Source organism: Echeneis naucrates, chromosome 21 (assembly GCF_900963305.1).
Source record: "Echeneis naucrates chromosome 21, fEcheNa1.1, whole genome shotgun sequence".
Classification (NCBI taxonomy): domain Eukaryota; kingdom Metazoa; phylum Chordata; class Actinopteri; order Carangiformes; family Echeneidae; genus Echeneis; species Echeneis naucrates.
In genome coordinates this window covers 10,735,654-10,755,206 of record NC_042531.1, presented here as the reverse complement: position 1 = coordinate 10,755,206, position 19,553 = coordinate 10,735,654, and the positions used below count along the sequence as shown (strand labels likewise).

At 39.4% G+C, this 19,553-nt stretch overlaps 2 protein-coding genes across 2 annotated transcripts in view; one reads left to right on the top strand and one right to left on the bottom strand.

The window, feature by feature from the left end:
• The window catches only part of lrp2a (low density lipoprotein receptor-related protein 2a), a 42,489-nt gene extending 26,224 nt beyond the window's left edge, over positions 1-16,265 (bottom strand). The window contains exons 1-24 of the mRNA XM_029530060.1: positions 16,208-16,265; positions 11,402-11,509; positions 10,853-10,975; positions 10,350-10,466; positions 9,825-9,935; positions 9,564-9,677; positions 9,327-9,443; positions 8,576-8,719; positions 8,376-8,495; positions 7,797-7,925; positions 7,203-7,372; positions 5,713-5,936; positions 5,096-5,302; positions 4,710-4,912; positions 4,393-4,533; positions 3,996-4,199; positions 3,175-3,367; positions 2,392-2,517; positions 2,096-2,226; positions 1,712-1,849; positions 1,338-1,619; positions 935-1,174; positions 518-637; positions 39-155 (exon numbers count right to left, since the gene is read on the bottom strand). Of these exons, the coding sequence (XP_029385920.1) occupies positions 39-155; positions 518-637; positions 935-1,174; positions 1,338-1,619; positions 1,712-1,849; positions 2,096-2,226; positions 2,392-2,517; positions 3,175-3,367; positions 3,996-4,199; positions 4,393-4,533; positions 4,710-4,912; positions 5,096-5,302; positions 5,713-5,936; positions 7,203-7,372; positions 7,797-7,925; positions 8,376-8,495; positions 8,576-8,719; positions 9,327-9,443; positions 9,564-9,677; positions 9,825-9,935; positions 10,350-10,466; positions 10,853-10,975; positions 11,402-11,509; positions 16,208-16,238 (3,610 nt within the window). The 5' untranslated portion in view covers positions 16,239-16,265. The remainder of the gene's footprint in view (positions 1-38; positions 156-517; positions 638-934; positions 1,175-1,337; positions 1,620-1,711; positions 1,850-2,095; positions 2,227-2,391; positions 2,518-3,174; positions 3,368-3,995; positions 4,200-4,392; positions 4,534-4,709; positions 4,913-5,095; positions 5,303-5,712; positions 5,937-7,202; positions 7,373-7,796; positions 7,926-8,375; positions 8,496-8,575; positions 8,720-9,326; positions 9,444-9,563; positions 9,678-9,824; positions 9,936-10,349; positions 10,467-10,852; positions 10,976-11,401; positions 11,510-16,207) is intronic.
• A 997-nt stretch (positions 16,266-17,262) lies between these two features.
• On the top strand, positions 17,263-19,553 carry zgc:172182 (coiled-coil domain-containing protein 89). Its single transcript, XM_029492907.1, has 7 exons — positions 17,263-17,310; positions 17,944-18,416; positions 18,705-18,835; positions 18,911-19,047; positions 19,135-19,211; positions 19,280-19,379; positions 19,467-19,553. Exons 1-7 carry the CDS (start codon positions 17,263-17,265, stop codon positions 19,551-19,553), a joined length of 1,053 nt encoding a protein of 350 aa, XP_029348767.1.

Sequence of the window (19,553 nt, the reverse complement as noted above, 5' to 3'; positions counted from 1 at the left end):
GAGTAATATAACTTCTAAGAAAGCATTTAAATACATACGACAACTTTGCTCATCTGAGCGATCACTGCAATCAAAGACGCCATCACATCGGTAGTAAGAGTTGATACACTGGTGACCACTGGAGCACTTGAACTCATTCACAGTGCAGTTGTAGACTGAAAAATCCAGTTGAGTATGTTAATACTGATATTCAATATTTCTTCAGTTGTGTATGTATGATAAGCTCCACTGTTGTGCAAAACAAGTAATGAGATCAATACATAAAGAGGCTTAGCACATGCTTGTTGAATTTTAGAGAGAATTCAATCAACCTCTACAACTGACAATGTTTAGCTCATGAAAACAAGTGTTGATGATTGAATGAACAAATTAATAGATTCCTTTCCTTTGGAAAACAGAGATAAAGCTCTGGTCAACGATAAGTCACAATGGAAAGCTCAGGTGAAGCAAGTTGTGAGTCATTTGATGGGAAAGCTTACATCTGAGCTGGCAATGATCAAACTACTGTGGTACTCACTGCACCCCTGCTCGTCTGCCCCATCCACACAGTCTCTGTCACCATCACAGACATAGTTTGGATCTATACAGCGGTGGTCTGGACACTGAAACTGTCCTGGATGGCATGTGTTTCCTAGATCTGTCAGCATAAATTGTTGGAAAAGAATATGACCCATTGACAATGATCTCCAAGCAAATAAAATACAAGACTGAACAGATCTTGATTAAAAATATTTTAAGAACAAAAATTATACTACTTAATGTTACTTTGGACTGTCGTTGTTTTGTTTCCTGTCATATAGACTCCTGATTCATTTCTTGAAACAAAGTTTAATCACTGCAAGGAATAGAAGCTATTTATGCCTATCCGTTGTTCATTATTTCCAAATAAGTACCTGGACAAATTCTATTCATCTATGCCTCTGGGAATACTCACGGCAGTCAGCTTCATCTGAACCGTCCCCACAGTCATTATCAGTGTCACATCGCCAGGTATGCGGGATGCAGCGGTGGTTGGCACAGGTGAACTGATTGGCAGGGCATGTTCCAGGCACCTGTGTTGGGCAGTTGTTCTCATCGCTGTTATCAAAACAGTCATTGTGCCCATCACAGCGCCATCCCACAGGCACACAATGCTGATTGGCACAGGTGAATGCAGAGGGGGAGCAAGTGTTGTCTGAAAATAAGAGATAATCTTGGTTAAATATAATTATTGTGCCTCATTTAACCCCCTCCCCCTCTCAAAAAAAAAAAAAAAAGAAGAAGAGGGAATTAAACTTTTTTTAATTCATTGTCAGGTCAGGAACGTAAAATGAACTGGAGTTACAAAAAAGCATTACTGTTAATTCCACAGTTAACTTCGTCACTGTTGTCATGGCAGTCGTCAACACCATCGCATCTGTAGCTGTTTGGGACACATTTGCTGTTGCCACAGGAGAAGGAGTTGGCTCCGCACTGCAGTGTAGGGGGCTCATTGGAAGGGTCCTCCACACATGTCTGTTGGTTGGGTGACAGCTTCATGCCATACGGGCAGCCACACAGCCTTTGCGAGTCTGGGGCTGGAAAGCAAAAGTGGCTGCAGTCCCCATTAGGATTTGTCTGCCTGTTGCAGAGGTTGGAACCTGCAAAGTCAACAGTAATTAACAGGGATATAACTAATACATTCAAGCTGGAGCTGCTCATGAATACCAAAGCAGTGAATAACATTACTGACCAGTCTGAGAGTTGGAGTTGAAAGACTTGACATGCATAATGTGGCTGATCCCTCTTCTAATAATGACCATCTCCCCACCATCAGTCTTGCGTACACGTACAATGCCACCCAGACGCCAGTCCGTGAAATACGCATAGCCTTGATGAGACACAAGCCGAAGAACACAGCCTCAGTTATTAAATTGTTTATCACTTCCTGATAACAGCGGTGGTGATGCTAAAACCTGATTTTTTTCTCTCATCTGACAAGATAAGTACTTAAGCAGGAATGACAAACCACAATTCGAGCTCAAGAGTACACTGAAAGCTCTTTACTGTATTTAGACCAAACTCACTGCCCTGTGGAGGAACCTTACAGACAACTTGTTACACAAGGACTTATTACCTTCAAAAATGGTGAGACCAAATGGGTGGGAGATCTGGGTTATGCGGTCCAGTGAAAGCCTGTTCTTTCCATCAAAACTGCTATGCTCTATTTTGTCAAAGAAGGCATCCACCCAATACAGACGCATTGAGCTGGGTAGATGTTTAAGCAGGGAAGAAAGAAAAAGTAAAGACTCACTCAGTTACTTCAATGCAAGATAATAAACATAAATGATGGGTGAAAAAAAAGAAATATTGTATGTAATTAAGAAACTGCATTGTGGGACTTTGCATATGGTTGTAGTATTTCTGACCTACCTCCAGTCAATAGCTAGGCCATTTGGCCAGCCAAGAGTTGTGTTTACAATGGACAGGGCATGTGACCCGTCACCCCATGCCCTCATTATCTTTGCTGGCCGGTACCAATCAGTCCAAAAAATATACCTGTCAAAAAAATAAATAAATAAATAAAAGCAGCAATGTCATATTCCACTCAATAATCTAACTACTGAATACTTTAAAATATTACCACGGTGAAATAAACCCCCACTATATAGATTTATTTTTGGATTCCTCCACCTTATTGAGCTTTTCAGTTAAAGCCAACTTCTTAGTATTACCTACAACACTGCCCTTCACATTGAACTAATCTCAGCTCATGGACACACTGGCCTTATGACTTTGAGGCTGTTGGAAACAGCTTGTTCTTAATAAGGATTCATTTTATCAGGTGGGGGCTTAATTTGAACATATTTTATGAATGGCTGCATGCATTTCACATTATGATGACAGTTCCCTATCCTTAAAAGCAAAGTAAGATGTAAGACATATACACTTAGTATTATCAGCTTCAGTATAGTTTCATCAATTCACATATTTTAAAGAAAAAAAAATATTTAATTTGATTTAAATGTAGACTATTAAGTACAGATGGGCTATAAACTCTTTCATTCATATATATTGGGGCAGTGTCATTCTGTGAATTGGTGAATTGAATGCTGCCCTATATATTGTAACCTCCTTGCAGACAAAAGAACAAAACTCAGACTTGCTCACTCAAGTCAACAACTATAATTTCTTCAGATCTCATTATTGATTTACCCAATGAGAGGGTGCACCACAATAGCCCTTGGGTTGTTAAGGTTACGTATGATGGCTCTCCTAGACTTATCTGCCAGCCTCATTACAGATATGCTCCTGTATCGTGGGTCAGTCCAGTAGAGGTTTTTTGAAATCCAATCATAGGCCAGGTCCTCCACTCCATCCACTCTGTTGGCTGCCAGTACTTCCCTGCCTGTGCAGATCAAAGCAGTCAAAACCCCATTTACCGCTGAGATGAAAGAGGAACACATTTAAATAAATAGCCTGTCAGCTTGCATTTTCCCTGTGTGGACCAGACAAAAAAAACTAGAGCAGCACCAAAAACAACACCATTGAGCAGGGCAGCAGAGTATCACCTTGCAAATTATCACACTATGAACTGTTTTTTATAATTAAAGTGATCATTTAGAAATTAAACATCCAAACTGCATTGCAAAACATTCCCCTAGCCATTTTCAGGTGATTAGTTTGAGATGTAAGTTGATGACATGATCCATTTCCACTGTCCATTCACTCCCCCATTGTACCAGTCGGCCCCATCAGGCACTCCCTTAACTCCCTGTATAAGCTGGCTGAATCACATGGTAGGGCTCTCTGCTAGGAAAGAAGTTTTCCAAGGATGTAAGTATGGGTAACACAGGAAACAATTTAGCTGCTGAAAGTTTTTCAGCAGCACTTCACAATAATGAAACGCACTTCACATGTGTTTCATTATCTTATTGTGTGTTATGTTGTATTACTATGAATTTTTATGCTATAACTGTCTACAATAAGGAGGATATTACAAACACTTTAACTACAGACACAGACTTGATTCTTACCTGTCCCATCCACTTTTTGTTTGTAAATAATATCTTTGGCTGTGTCTGAGAAGAAGATGGTATCATCTTCAGCACTAAAATCCACCCCAACAAAGTAGGATGGTGATCCAGTGACAGGCAGGATAATGTCTTCCTGAGAGGAGAGATTGAAGGGGATCCCTCTTACAGCCAGCTGGCTGGAGAAGAGCAGAAACTGCCTCACAGCTGCAAATAGGATATCAGAAGACCTGAGCAATAACAGTCATCCACAGTCAAAAGTTCTTCTGTCATGTGAAAACATCATGACAAAATAAGAAAGAATTACTGGATGCTGTAGAAGGAAGGGCCATCTTTGGGAAGTTAATTCAGGAAAAATGTTGACGACTGTCCAAGAAACAGAAAAGATTTTTTTTTTTACCCAAACATCGTTTTCCATCAGCATGTAGGTCATAGCCAATGCGACATTTGCAGCGATAACCAAGACCTCCATTGTCACTCCTGTGACTCAGAACACAAATCTGCTCACATCCACCTCTGTCTACACTGCATGGGTTTGGCACTAGAGAAAAAAACAAACAAATACTTAAAAAACATGAAAGAGAAGCTCATATGAAATAAATTAGATTGTGATTTTTTTACCATAACCATTTGTAGCTCTTTCTACAAGAACAATAGCAGAAATCTAGAAAAGGACAACTTTGAAAAAGACAAATTTGGCTCAGTAAAAGGGCTTACCATGTGGTTGTTTCAGCTGATGTATCACTGCTACTCCATGTGGCGTCTGAGACGTACTGTAAACCACCTGAGGATTGCTATCCATGAACTTGTTGGCTTTCATCAAAGCCATCTTTGTCCAGTCCGTGAAATAAACAGTGTGCTCAAAGAGACTGATGCCAAATGGGTGCGGGATGACAGAACCTCCATGGACCACAGTTTTTCTGTTTAAATATCAGTGTATTAAATATTATCACTGATCTATTAGAATGGAGATGCAAGACTCTTTTTCCTGATTTAGGGTCAGGATTCTACTTCATTCTTGGGAATTAGCTTGTTTTTAAAATAACTCATTGAAACATTTTTAATATATGTTCATTTTGAGACACAATATATGACAGATTTACCTGTGAAGACCATCATATGATGCAGTTTCAATATAGTCGTAGCGACTGTCAACCCAATAAATGCGTTTGGCCTCAATGTCCAGTGTGATCCCAGCTGGCCAGCCAAGTTTACTCCCAATGATCCCATAACGGTTAGTACCATCCATGAAAGCTCGCTCCAGACCTGGTTGTCCATTCAATGCTTCCCAATCAGAGAAAAACATATACCTGTGAAAAAGGGGATATGTTTAATCCTCTCTGAGGACAACTGTGCAGCACATAGAAATAACACTACATGTATCCATCCCAGAAAGGACATGGGAGACGTCTCTCTTTTTAATTAAGTATCTACAGCATTACATTCTGTCTCAAGGTGGGTGGCTCTGCATTTCACCAAACAGCTGTACATTAATTTACGATGTAATTTCTGGCTCTCCTACCCCCTTAAACTATTGTATTATATTACAATGAGGGTCATCACTTACATTGCTCCTCACTAATCCACCCAGGGCAATCTCCTAATCTCACAGCCACACACAACCCCCCTATTTTTCCATTCCAATGGAGCATGACAGATATTGCATATGGAGACTGAGAATGGGTGGAATGAATGGATGGAAACTGGGAGATGTCCTTACCCAACAGTAGGGTCCACTGCTAGTCCTCTCGGGTTTCCAAGGTTTTCAGTGATGAGGGTGACCCGGTTACTTCCATCAAGGTCCACCATGTCAATTCTGTTGACGCTGGCCTCGACCACATACAGTTTATTGTTCACCCAATCCACAGCCAAATTCTCAGGGTAGTCAACTGATACGTTTAAAACCACCTGCATGTTAGAACCGTCCATATCCACAGAAAACACCTGTTGTGAAAAGACACCAATGTTGTCAGGAAATTATCTCTTAGGTGGTCATTGCCTCCAGAAATAAAGGTAAAATATTCAAGGATATGTTCAGATTTGATCAGTTGTATAAATTGCAATATAATACTTGCAATTGGTGGACTGGAAGTGCAATTGGACATGTATTTGTAACACCTAACCACATCCATTTATCAATTGATTGCTGTGCAAATGATATTCTGGCTTGCTTGGTGTAAAAAAGACTAAAAATGTTTATATAGAAGTATAACTTATGGTGTTCCTTCTGCTAATCCCCTCTGAATGTTGGAATTGGCAATGTTTCCTAGCTAAGAGAAGTAGCAAAGTAGCTAAGAGAGGAAATAATTGTGAGGGATAAAAACTCTGTCTCTGTGCAAATGGGGATGCATCATCTTTTTTAGATAGGCATCAAGGATTGTGAGCCTATCTTTTAAAAAAGAGATTGTGATTAAGTCCTTTATGACAGTTGAGCCGGAAAGGAGGAATGTAAAGGTAACAATGAGAAGTACAATTCATGAAGACCCAAGGGGCAGAGAGAGACATATTATTACTTGTTATATTTGTTAATACTGGTTGGGTGGTTTTCTGAACCTGCAACTCTACAAATGCCATGATGACACTAGTTTCTCAGACCTTCTCAGACCTTGGCACCACAGAGTTGGTTAGTGGCCTTTCATGTTACATTCACATAGCCTGTTTGTGCTCTCCCAGCTTTTAATCCGCATAGAAATAGATTATACACATAGGTGCCCAGTCAGAGATGTGTCCTAGTCTTTCAGTTCAGCAGTGCAGCCAAAGCATAACCTGAACAAAGACTTTTTAGATGCTCAAAGAATGAATATAAATGGACAGTTTACTGAAAACAAATACAGCATGATTACTTTGGACAAGATAGAGTTACAAAAATTGCACCCTGGTATGTGAATATACCAGGCTATCAGACAGGTTTCAAGATTAGGCCATTTGGATTCCATTCCACATTTACTTCCCATTCATAATGATCCAGCTGCAAAGGAGCCAACAGCTATCCCATTATTATAGTATCAACAGTGCTGATATTTTTAAGGATAATGGAGAGAATTCAGTCCTAGCCAGCCCCGGTCAAACTCAAGTATTTACTCAAGCCAGAAACTGTTTTACTACTTTGCTTAAAATCTTACCTAGGCACAACTGGGTTCAACTGTTCTGAGGGGTAATGTCTTATGACTAACATAGTAGTAATGTATAATAAAACATGGTTAAAAATACCTTATTCTGAATGGTGTCAGTCCAGAAGATTCTATGGAGATTATAATGGAAGTCAACTCCCACTGCAACTCCCCTGTTCTGTGAACGAATTAAAGTACGCAGACTGTTCCCATGGATGTCACCGATTAGAAGGTCTCTGCCATTGGAAAAAATCAGGGAAGGAACACCAGCTGCAGGAAAAACAATATACAACAAGTCACCAATCAATTGATCTGATCTTTAGTTTGAGCCCTAGCCTAATTTGTATGTTATGTGTTTTATAGCATGTATGGAAACAAGTGACTGAACTCAGACTAATGACAAAGGGTTTTCTAGCCATTTCCATTTCACACTTGTTTCTAAATCAAAGAGGTGAGCCTCACAGTCAACACTCTTTCTATGTTTAGCAGGACAGAGACTAACTAAAACAACATTCAGTATGCAGCAATGCACCACAAAGAACCACAGACCTTCTACAGGGAAACCACAAAGGTCAGCAAAGCGTTAGAGGTTGTATGCTAATGTGCCTCATTTGGGTGATTCATCCTCACATTTAAAATCTGAACGTACTGTGTGTAAAACAAATTCCTAAAACAAAGAGGAAATAACACTCACTTGATATTTCAGCTCTGCAGTATCTGTGCTGCTCCAGGGTGTAGCCTTCTCGACAGCTGCAGCGATGGGATCCTACCCGGTCTTCACATAGCTGGTCACACACACCCCACATGGAACAGTCATCAAAGTCTTCAGCATGAAATCAGAATCAAAGCAGAAGCGAGTTAAACGACCTGTTCACATTACATCCACAGCAGTTTTTTAAGCGACCTTAAATTATAGGTGTGATTCAATTCAAAACTTTTTTAAACTTTTTTTTTATTATTTGGTTTTAGTTTAAGTTTGAGCCTTTGTAGTTGAGTCCAAGAAAACACTCCATTTTACTCTCCACAAAAAAAAAAAAGAAAAAAAGAATTAATGTCAATTGCTAAAAATCCAATTTCATAAGGGCAAATGGTTATATGAACAAAAATAAGGCCTTATTGGGGAAAACCTGTTTTCTCTGTATTTGTGGCGTCCTTTGATTGAGGTTACATAGTAAAGGTTGAAAACATCCTAATTGATCCTAACCATTGTGTAAATATGAAATAAAAATCTACGTTAGGCTTTGCTGCTGGAAAGTTTATAAATGATATTTACCTATACATGAGCGACTATTGTTGCTACTGACAATGTATCCAGAAGGACAAGAACAGGTCCCTCCTTCAGGGGAAGCATGACAACGATGTTCACAGCTTAGAGAGGCACATCTCCAGATACCTGTTCCAAAACAAAAACACAGTTTCTGTAACATCACATGCTCGCAGGTTGTATTTTTCAATTGTTTTGGTGGTACTAACTGCAGTTGCGGCCAGCAGTGGTGTTAGTTTCATCCTCTCCGTCGGGACAGTGAGCTGTCCCATCACACAGCTGATCCATGGGGATGCACAGGCCAGAAGATGGACAGGGCCACTCTCCTGGGTAACATTCTCTTGGCACATTATCTGTAGTGAAAACCAGTTCACCACGTTTGTCAGTGAGGACTTATATATTGAAAACATGATCAAAAAAGAACATAGCAAAGAGCACTAAATGCCTCAGATTGTTTGGAAATGAAAGATATTCAATGGATGAGGTATGCATTAGGGACAGGCAGCCTGCACAGGAATGAAAAGAAAATTGTGACTGGGACTTCATTGTCAGGGAAATTACTGTCACTTTAAATCGATGCACGGGAGTGAAGCTTGGAGGGGGTCACATGGGGGCTCAGAGGGCTTCTGCAGCCCATCCTCTAAAAACGCACACTCTTCACAGCCGTGTGAGGGAATTCTAAAGCTCTTTGGGGGGCTGCGCAATCTTGTGCCACAAAGAGGCATTTGAATAACACACTTAAAGGAGAACAGGCACAGCGTTTTACTATCGCAAACTGGAGACTGGAGGTGAATCAAGTTCACACAGAGAGCTTCAGTTGTAACCCACTCTGATGTTCTTTAACCCGCCAAATGTCTAATGTTACTCGGTCGATCATTAAAAATAAGTACATTTATGACAACTGTTTACACTTATACTTATTATACTTATATATATACTAATTACTTATTATATTCATACCACAGCCTTTTTCATCAGCATTGTCTTCACAGTCATCCTCTCCATCACAAAGCCAGACTTGATGGATACAGCGGCCACTGGGGCAGGTGAAGTAGTTCCCTCTACATGTAGGATATGCTGTAGGTGAGCGCACAGACTAAATTACTTGATCTGTCTTGGCAGAGGAAGTCATTTAACTCACAGTGGAGTTCAATTTTTTTTTTTTTTTTTTATATATAAAGGAGAAATGCCACATACTGCAGTTCAACTCATCACTTCTATCTCCACAGTCGTCATCATGGTCACAGACATAGTGTTGTGGAGCACAGACTCCGTTATGACATTGAAATAGACCAATGTTGCAGTGCTGTGCTAAAGAAAACACAAAAAGGTATAAACAGACTAAAAGGGACATGTAATAGTAATGCTATGTAAAGTAATGCTATCTTTTGGATAGTTGCTGCATGACACAAATGAATGGTTTACGACGGCAGTATCTATAATTAACTTGTTTCTTACTGCAATTGGCCTCATCAGAACCATCACGGCAGTCAAGTATCTGGTCACACCGCTGTGTCCGGTTGTAGCAGGCACCATTAACACATCTCAGCTGTGTACACTCAGGGTAATCTGAAATGATTAAATCATCAACAGGGTAATGCTATGCACAAATCAATTTGACAACTGTGTTCCTTTAAGCTCTTAAAATGTGAAAAGCTCAATGAATGGGAAGGATAAGAGACTAAATTTTAATGCCACCACCATAACAACAGCAGTCACCACAGCATTCTTTATGCAATTGTGAGATTACCACAGTGTGCAGTGCTGTGTGCTGTGAGTCTACCATGTCGGCACAATAATGGCATAGCAGCTGAACTTCAGCTTGACTAATCCACCAAGGAATCTGCAATCAACCTCTGACAACAAGAAGCATATTGTGGCCCGTTCTGTCAGTCAGCAAGCCTCTTAATCTTAACAAATTGATTAAAATGCCACAGGAGCCCAAGATAGAAAAAAAGGGAAACCACTCTGAAGAAGACTTACGGCAGTTTCTCTCATCAGATCCATCTGAGCAGTCTAGCAGTCGGTCACATCGGTATTCTCCTGGGATACACGCCCCATTACTGCAGCTGAACTGGCCACTGGTGCATGTCCTTCCAGCTGGGGACAGATAGGAATGTGATTTAGAAGCACAAAGAGACCAAGCCATGTCTACATGTCATTAAATTTTAATTTATTCATAAATATATAGTAAGCATCCAGAATTTAGATTCTTAGCTTCTGTAGACTCACAGACACTTTGATGGACTCATTTCTAAAACTTTTTCAAAAACCTAGAACTTTATTCAAGAATATAATGAAAGCTCTAGGATTGCAGATGATGCCAAATGCATTGCTCTAAACTGTGAGGAAAATGTAAAAATAATTAATAATCAACATTACACACAGTATTGATGACATGTAATGATGCAGCCATAAACATTTGCTTTCAAGCCATAATAAGTGTAAGACTAAAGCAATGACTTTACATTTTAAAATGTACTCACGGCAGTGTTGCCTCTCATCTGAGCCGTCCTCACAGTCTTCCTCATCATCGCACACCCACACACCTGGGATGCACTCCCCATCACTCAAGCACTGGAAATGACTGCTATCACATGTTGCCTGAGCTGTAGGAACACAAAGATTGTTTCATCATTAATAAGAATTAGAGAGTTAAAATTAATATTTGCTCAAGAACGTCACTTTACTACAATTTTGAGACTCATTTTATGCTACCCTCTGCTACATGACATTTCTAAAAACATTGTGTTTTATACTAAGACAATAACTTCCAAACAAAATATAACCAATTAGTTAAATTAGACAAAGGTGATAAAATGAATTAACGAGGAGCACTTTTTATTTTAATACTAAAACAATATTTTGTTAATTAAATAAAGAAATTGAAAATATAATTAAAGATCTGAATATATCTGAATATATCTTCCAAATCTTTAGTAATCCAAGACTTGTTCAACAACTATCAAAATTATTGGAGCCTTCTAAGATAATATTGGCATTTAGGAGTGTAAAATAAGAAAGAAGAAACTCACGGCAGTCATGTTCATCAGAGTCATCTACGCAGTCCGATGTCCCATCACAGTGCCAGTTACCTGGGATACATCGACCTGTGCCACAGCGGAACTGTCCCACTTCACATCCTGGACACAGTCACTATTGGTCATAATCCATTCAGTGTTTTTTTTGTTTGTTTTGTTAATTATAATGATGAAATCATTATTAGCAATGACACTCATATCCGATTTGTACATAACCTAGGTCAATCTGGCATTTAAAAAAAAGAAAGAAAGAGAATTGATTAATTCTTAATTATGCTAATAGTTTATCTTTTTTTTTTAATGGTGTAATGGACAGGGGTGTCTTCCACTGATGAAGCACACTTTTAATAGCATTGACAAGCCTTGGAGACAAGCGTGCCAGCCATCCCAGCCATCCTCCCCACCAGTTACACAACCTTCACCGCAGTCATCCTGAGCCTCCTTTTGATGTTCTCACTGAGTGGCATCTGTAGAGATAAGGTACTACTACTCTACCTTCCCTGACATTTTCCAGGAAAGATTGATTCAGGCAGCATAGTTTAGTGGCAGAGCACTCCATCAGTACCGTCCAAATAGGAATGTGTAATTCTGATTGTCTTTCTGACAGCCTGATTTATGGTGCATGCTGTTCCTGTCCAGTCTGAAATGTAATTGGAATAAATAGTGGTACTGGGTGGTACCATAACCATTTCAAATTCTTCATGAGAAGAGTTGTGAGGTGGTGATTGCTGGTGCATGCCTGGGTTGGTTGGTGGTCTATCTTTGCCTTGCCTTATCCAGCATTTTCAAAAAAATGTAAAATAAAAAACATTTCCTTGTGATCAACAGCTCCATACATGAACAGCTTATGCACAGATTTGCATAACCTTTTCAGAGCATAAAAGAATTTTACAATACCTTATTAATTACTGCCAGTAAACCAGCAATCTATTTGAGGCAGGAGTTTATCTACTCTGTTGTATGATGTACGCTTTTAAAGATGGATTACTACCACAGCTTGGAGGTCACTGCATGTGTTACCTCACTAAAAACCTTGCATGTTCTTCAATCAGTCTTTGTCTCTGATTATTTAAAACCACAATGTGTTATAACCAACCCAGCTGTAAGTCCTACAGCAACCATTCAAATTATTTTTTTTCCTGCTTGGTTTACTATTGATAAAATTGTTCACAATATGCTCAAAGGGAGCCTTTGTTACTAACCAGTGATCCCAGAGGTTTCAGCATCATCTATAGCAGGATAGTAGAAATAACTGTTGCATACAATATAAAGACAGTTGACAGATTTGCTCTGTTAAGAAGAAACACACAAAAAATACCCTATATGCTAAAAAACATTAAAATCTGCTTCAAGATTTTGGCCATACATTAAGACATTCAGACCTATGTTGACAACTTAAAACCATGTATGCCAAGGAGAACCCAATCTGCTGGAGGCTTTCAATTGCAGCCAGTGTTCCCTGACAGTATTACTTCTGGGAAAGGTGACAGATAATCTGAAGCTGAACCTTTCAACAACACTATCTTGTGTGAGGGTAGTTTGAAAAGAACATTGTCTTTGTAACTTTTCCTTAATTATCAAGTTTCCATCCTCATCTGACAAAAAAAAAATCCCAATTTGATTATGCCAATAGGTAAAAGACAGGGTGAATAGTGCATAGAGTTTAGTATGATTTCGACAGTTTTTGTTAGTGTTTTCCTTTTCTTCTTTCTTGCCTTGTCTTTTCTAATTAGCAACTTAAACCCACAGCAGGAGAGAGCCCCCCTATCCATACAGGAAGATAAGGACACCCTACTATCGTCCAACAAAGAGGAGCAGTAAAGGAATTTTCATTAGAATAAACCCCCCCAAACATCTTAAAACCCACTGTGAAAAACCAATGGCACAAAAAAGGTGCCAGTAGGGATGCAAACTTATAACTGGAAGTGTCACTGTAAAAAAGCGAGTGGACAGTAAAATGCAGAGACAGATATGACGGTTTACTTGCTGTGATATGGTAAAACAAAAGTACAACTTTGCATCCCCTCTCATGGCCACCCATTAAGAAAACACCTGTTCACACCTGCTCAAACTCTGAATTTCTTTCTAGACCTGTGGGGTGCCTGAGAGATGCCTGTAGACTTCCATCAATATCGTGTTGTTTTGATGCAGCCCTCAGCACTCACTGAATGTGTGCAGAGGAAAGCGGTGAAAACGGCTGCTGGCAGCATGAAACGCGGGGCCCGTCCATGCTGTCAGAGCGAAGTGCTGCTGCCTATTTCATATGGAAATCAATGCGGCAGAATGCAGTCAATTGCCAAACAAGTGACTTTGGCTCTTATTGCTACTAACAAAACAGTGAAAACCCGAGGGGCTTTGGCAGTGGCATGGGAGCAAAGGGAAGAAATAAATAGTGAGGAATAGCCTTGGTCTGGTTAGAACTGAAGAATACTTGTGATTTTTGGTACATGCCATAACAAAAGCATGAGGGAAATGAACTGCAAATTGAGTTGCCACAATGCAATTTGAAACAGATAATTGAAAACAAATTTTTCCTATATACAGTGAGTCACAGCTCACCACCTTCAAGCTGGAGGCTACACTTCTTCCTTAGTTTCTGTCACCTCAACTGAGGGAGCTGCAGGAAAAGAAAGTATTTGTGCCTGATTTGTGCCAACTGCATTCTAGTTTCCAACGCAGTGTTACTGTTGCACAAGGATTTAGGCTTTTACACCGGAAGGAAGTTGTCATGTGTGAGGTTTAACATGCACATAGTGGTCAAGTTGGTGTGACTTTAGAACTTTGAACATAACATTTTAACTATGTCATTACAGATTGAAAATAAACTGAGCCCAAGACAGATTAGACAAGCACCTGATAGAAATACAAGCAACATGCTTTTGCATTACACGTTATGAATCTCCTGTTTCAGCATTCTGGTTTTCATATTTTAATATCATTTTACTTCATATTGCTGATGGAATAAAAGCTTAATTTTTAACACCACTAAAGTTCTTACTATGCACTTAATATGTTATGAAGATATTAGTGGTCAATAATTACTGGGAAAAAAAAGCTAAATTTACTGACAAAACATGCGTAGAACAGCAAAATAGCAGAGGGCAGTTCATAAAAGGCCAGAGGGTAGTTAGCAAACCAGCACCATGAAACACCCCAGACCGTCACATTAGGCATTAATGCCAGTGTAAGCATTCTGCAGCAGCATAAAGTGTGGATAATGTATTACATTAGTTTGTGGATCGAACAGTTATCAAAGTAGAGGATTAAGCAGAGATTAATGGAAACATCCCTTTTCCCCCATTTCCCTCACAGTAAAAGTACAACTTTAAACTATTTCTTGTATTGGCAGTATATTATTGAGTGGCAAATCTTTCAGTTTGATTCACACTTCACCAGAAAGCTTTCAAGAAGCAACTGAACTGTATTGTGGTGTTTCCAGTACCCATATAACATGGCATTGTTAATATAACTTTTTTTTTAAATGCACAGGGTGGTTCATCATCACACTGACAAGACTGCATGCAACTTAAATTAAGCTGTCCTCATTAGTGTCTGTTAAGCAGAAAAGATTGCTGATAATTATCAACATGAACATGTGACAAAGTCTACTGTGACACTGTGGTTTCAGCTAAGTCATCATTTTGTTCACTTCAGTTGTCATCAGCAATTTTCAGCTGTAAGCACCGAGACTGCTGTGATTTAAAGGAAATGCCAAGTGTTTTTTTTTTTTTCTTTTCAAATGCCACAGTCTCAGTGTCCATACAGTTATATTGTCTTTTAGGCATGCAGAGTTCACCTTTTTTGTTTTTGTGTGTCTCTTAGCCAGTGAGGAAATAGGCCCAGGAGGTTTCATAATAAATAAATCAGAAAGCTGCAGCTACAACCCTTAGGTACTATGTAACCCATTGGTACAGTCTCTTTCCTTAACTCCAAACTGCTCCTTAGGTAGAAATGGTTCCATTCTGCAGCACCTGCAGTGTAATTAGTTGCTTGATTCACACTAAGGAGCTTACGTACCAAGGGTTGAGCAAAAAGAAAGCAGATTACAATTTGAGAAGTAGGATCTAGCTGTGCTACAAACACAAGAGACAAACACAAGACTGTCATGTGTAATGTGCACTTTCTGAGTATTTTGCCCATCTCTGTCTTTCATCGGGGAATACATTTCTTCCTTGCACTGCAATCAAGTTTGAATCAGCAGTGTGCGGGGTAAAAATCAAATGAGATTTGTACCAGTAGCTCTCAGTCCTCACAGATTGCCTGTAAGTCACATGCTCTTTTCTGTTACCTAGCAACAGTAAAGCTCAGGCAAAAGTTCCTCAGGAGAACTTCCAATCTGTCCGAGGACAGCTTTGTGCTCAACCTTTAAAGTCATACTATGGGGAAAAACACTAAACTGCATAGCCACATTTACTATACCTGGTGCCTACAAGAAAATTACTGCAAGATAAAATGTCGCTATATTAAAGAAGTAGCTATTTTGGTTCATCTCCATGGCTGTTTTCATGTGTTCAGTTGATTTGGCATCTTGGATTCTCATCAAAATCTGAACTGTACTTCCATTGGTTGAATACTTTAGTCTTTGCTTAGGAAAAAAAAAAAAAAACAAGCAAGCAATAATTCAACCCCAGTTTTTCTTTCCAGTAAGTGTTTTTTTTTTTTTTTTTTTTTTTATTGAGTAACAAGTGCAATGAGTGAATCATTGGTGGCACAAAAACTCTGCAGTTCCCCCTTTGAATCATTGAACTGATAGAAAGTAGGAAAGTAAGAAAGAAAAAAAAAAAGATCCACACTCCTTACCTTCAGAGTGGCACCAGCGAACACAGCACATGAAGACGAGAGTGAGTGTAGGTATCAGTGCTCTCCACATTCTGGCTGGTCCGTCCAGCTCCGCTGTGAGGACTGGAGCTGGGATGCTGTTGCTTTCCTCTTGTCTTGTCTTTCTTGGCCCGCTAGTTGATGAAAAGGGGCGTGCACAAAGGCCGGGACAGCCGCTCCCCCAGCCCAGCCTCGGCCCTCCAAATAAATCCCCCCGGCCCCGGAACCTGCATAATGCCATGCAGGCCCGACTCGTCGCGGGTGCCAGTGATTTTTCACTCACAGCGGGTTACGGGCTCTGTGTGTTTGTCTCCTCTGAGGGGTTGCCTACGGATTCCTGGAAGAAAAACAATAACGAGAGTAACAAAGGTATAAAACCACTTAAAGTTTTGACAGAGGTGTTTTTAAAGGCCCAGGCCTTATGGTAATGTCTCTGCTGAGTAAGGACCAATGCAGAATGCTGTACACGAATTTCCCCTCGTTGAGTCTTATATTGAGATAGAAAACGTCCCAGTTACTGTAAATGTGTTTAGTCTGTTAAACCGATACAGTGAAAGGTAAAAAAAAAAAATAAAAATAATAATAATAATAAAAACCAAATGTCATAAATTCACCCGCCGGGTCTCTCAGCTTCACACTATGCCATGTCTCCAAAGATTTTAAAACGTATGTATACGTCAACGGAAAACAGAGCCCTCAGATGGGAAAGTGACTCTTAAAAAGATAATCACCATGCAAACATTTGAGAACCTTTCTAAATGTAATCAGTATTCAAGCAAATACTACATCTTCCACCAATACCATTTGTGGTGGTGCCTCGCCGCTACCGTCCGCCAAAGAGAAGCCGGACGTCGCCATCTTGTGGCCGGACGGCTGCACGAGCACGCCACTGCTCAAATCACGGGGTGGCGGCCAGAGGACGGTTGTCAATAGCAACCGAACAACTGAAACTTGGAAAAACTTCCGAGTGGAAGTGGAACTGAGCTAAAAGTAAAAATAGCATGTTTAACAAGGAATAAGTTATGAGCATATTCATCATGGCAACTTCTCCGAGAAACGCAGTCAACTTTACGGACACTTCTGAGGTAGAAAAAAAAAAAGATGGTAGGAGTCCGTGAGTAGAAGTCCTGTTAGCTAACAAACACAGAGGACTGGGCTCTTCGGATTTCCTTTTTAATTATGATAAAATTCACACTACTGACAGCTAATCCTACATCTTATGTGTGTGTTATTAATACAGTTTAATGGTCTTAAAAATAAAGTTTAAATTTGCGTTAAACTTAAAAAAAATCGACATTGTTGTGGTGTAAAATAAAACTGTAGTAAAGTAGCAACTGCTAGCTGTTCAGCAAACTGTTATCAATTTCCAATTTAAAGTGAGTTTATTATTGTTTATGTTGTTTGTGTGTGCATGGATTGTGCAAGTGCATCACGTCCCTATGCAACTAAAAATACAACCAGTGGGCTAAAATTTTAACCTGATTTTAATGGCAGACATTTTTTGGCCCCTCGTGTAAATATTTCACTGTGCATGAGACAAAATGAGGTTATCTGAATATGTTCTATCCAAACCAGTTAACATAGAAATACATTAATGTTTTACTGTAAGTTAATATGCACTGATATTAGTCCCAGCCTCCAGATCAGACACTCCAGAGCTTTAAGCTGCCAAATGCACCTTTCTGTCTTGGTTTAATATGTATATTCTATTTTCTTAGGACACAGACATTATTCAGAAGCCTTCAGATAAACTCCTAAGCTTCTCTGCAGAGCATACAATGGAGACAGAAATGCTGCGGTCCAGGATAGATGAACAGTCAAACCTAATCTGCATGCAGAAAGAGAGAGCAGATGAGCTGCTTTTACGGTGCGAAGCGCTGCAAAAAATCAACACGGAGCTGGAGGACAGTGTAACAGACTGCAAGAAAGAACTGGATGACGAAAGAAAGAAAGCTGCCTTATTAGAAGAGAGATTTATGGATTTGGCTGCCAACAATCAAGGCATTATCGTATTCATGGAAGAGTACAAAAATCAGAATGCAAAGTTGAAGATGGAAAACAAGCAGCTGCAGTCAGAAAATGACACCCTTTTCTCCCAAAAATTACATGATAAAGAAGTGCGTGTACAAAAACTGATGCAAGATATGAAACTGCTGACAGAGAAATCTACAAGTAAATACAATGAATATCAGTAAGTCCACTTACCATAGGTAGAAAAAAATGGCATTTTCGACAGATGTTTTAAAGTAATGCATTAGCATAAACTAACAAGCATTTACAGTTTGAAGTCTCTAAAATGTTAAGAATAACATAGAAATCTTACCTTGGTCTTTGGGAAATGGTACTGGACATTTTGGTAATTTTTCATCTTATACACTGAAAAAAAAAAAAAAATCAGGTATATAGTTTAATCTGTAATGAAAACCTTTTTTGTCTGTTATTTAACATTTTGAAGCTGCATTTGACATTTGTGTTTTAGACAGAAATTAGCTGAAAACCAGTCGAAGCATCTGGAACACACAGCACAGCATAAAGCAAAGGAGGCATCACTACTTAATCAACTGCATGACATTCAGCAGCAAGAACGTGATGCTGTAGAGGCGTTCAAAGGTAAGTAGTCAATGCTTTAACATTTTCTTAAGTAAAATACAATCTCTTGTAAATTTGTGTTCTTTACACAACTAGATATGACATTGAAGCTAAAAATGGCTGAGGAAAAGCATGATTTGAAGGAGAGCTATGCAAAAGAAAGGATAACAAGCCTCATCAAAGAGAAAGACAAATTTTTGTCTCTGTCTATTCAAAGAGGGACAATCATACAGGTGATCAAAAAGATTTGGTTTCTGTAAAATTACAGCTCTGTTCAAAATTTACCCACTTCACGCTTGTACAAACTATTTAAAATACAGGCAAAGCAAGGTGAAATCCAGGAGCTGGAGAGGAAATTGAAGGAGGAGAAAAAACACCGAGTTGAAGCAGAGGATAGGTAAGTTGTTCCATCAGCATTTTCTTGCACTACCAAGTGCATCTAATTTCTCCTTGATCTTGCTGCAGATTTCACCAGGAAGCAGAAGCTGTTGATGCAGATATCAAAGTGAAATCTTTAAAGTGTGTTCTAGATGAATCGGAGAGAAAGTATGAAAAGCTTAAAAAGGTCAGATGATATTCTTGGTATTGAAGTCATCTTGAAAATGATAGAGTTAAGAATGCGTTCATGGTTTCCTTTCAAATTGCTTTACAGGAATTTGAAGCCTTCAGAGAACACAGCACCAGTCTCCTTTCACAAGAAAGAGAGTTGAATAAGAAGCTCTGCCACATGATAGGTTAA

Bases quoted from the DNA above. Each gene is read 5' to 3' on its own strand.
- zgc:172182 (XM_029492907.1), top strand. From the start codon at position 17,263: ATGGCAACTTCTCCGAGAAACGCAGTCAACTTTACGGACACTTCTGAG. The intron at 18,836-18,910 runs GTAAGTAGTCAA...TTACACAACTAG, and splicing joins TGCTGTAGAGGCGTTCAAAG to ATATGACATTGAAGCTAAAA. The intron at 19,212-19,279 runs GTAAGTTGTTCC...ATCTTGCTGCAG, and splicing joins CGAGTTGAAGCAGAGGATAG to ATTTCACCAGGAAGCAGAAG.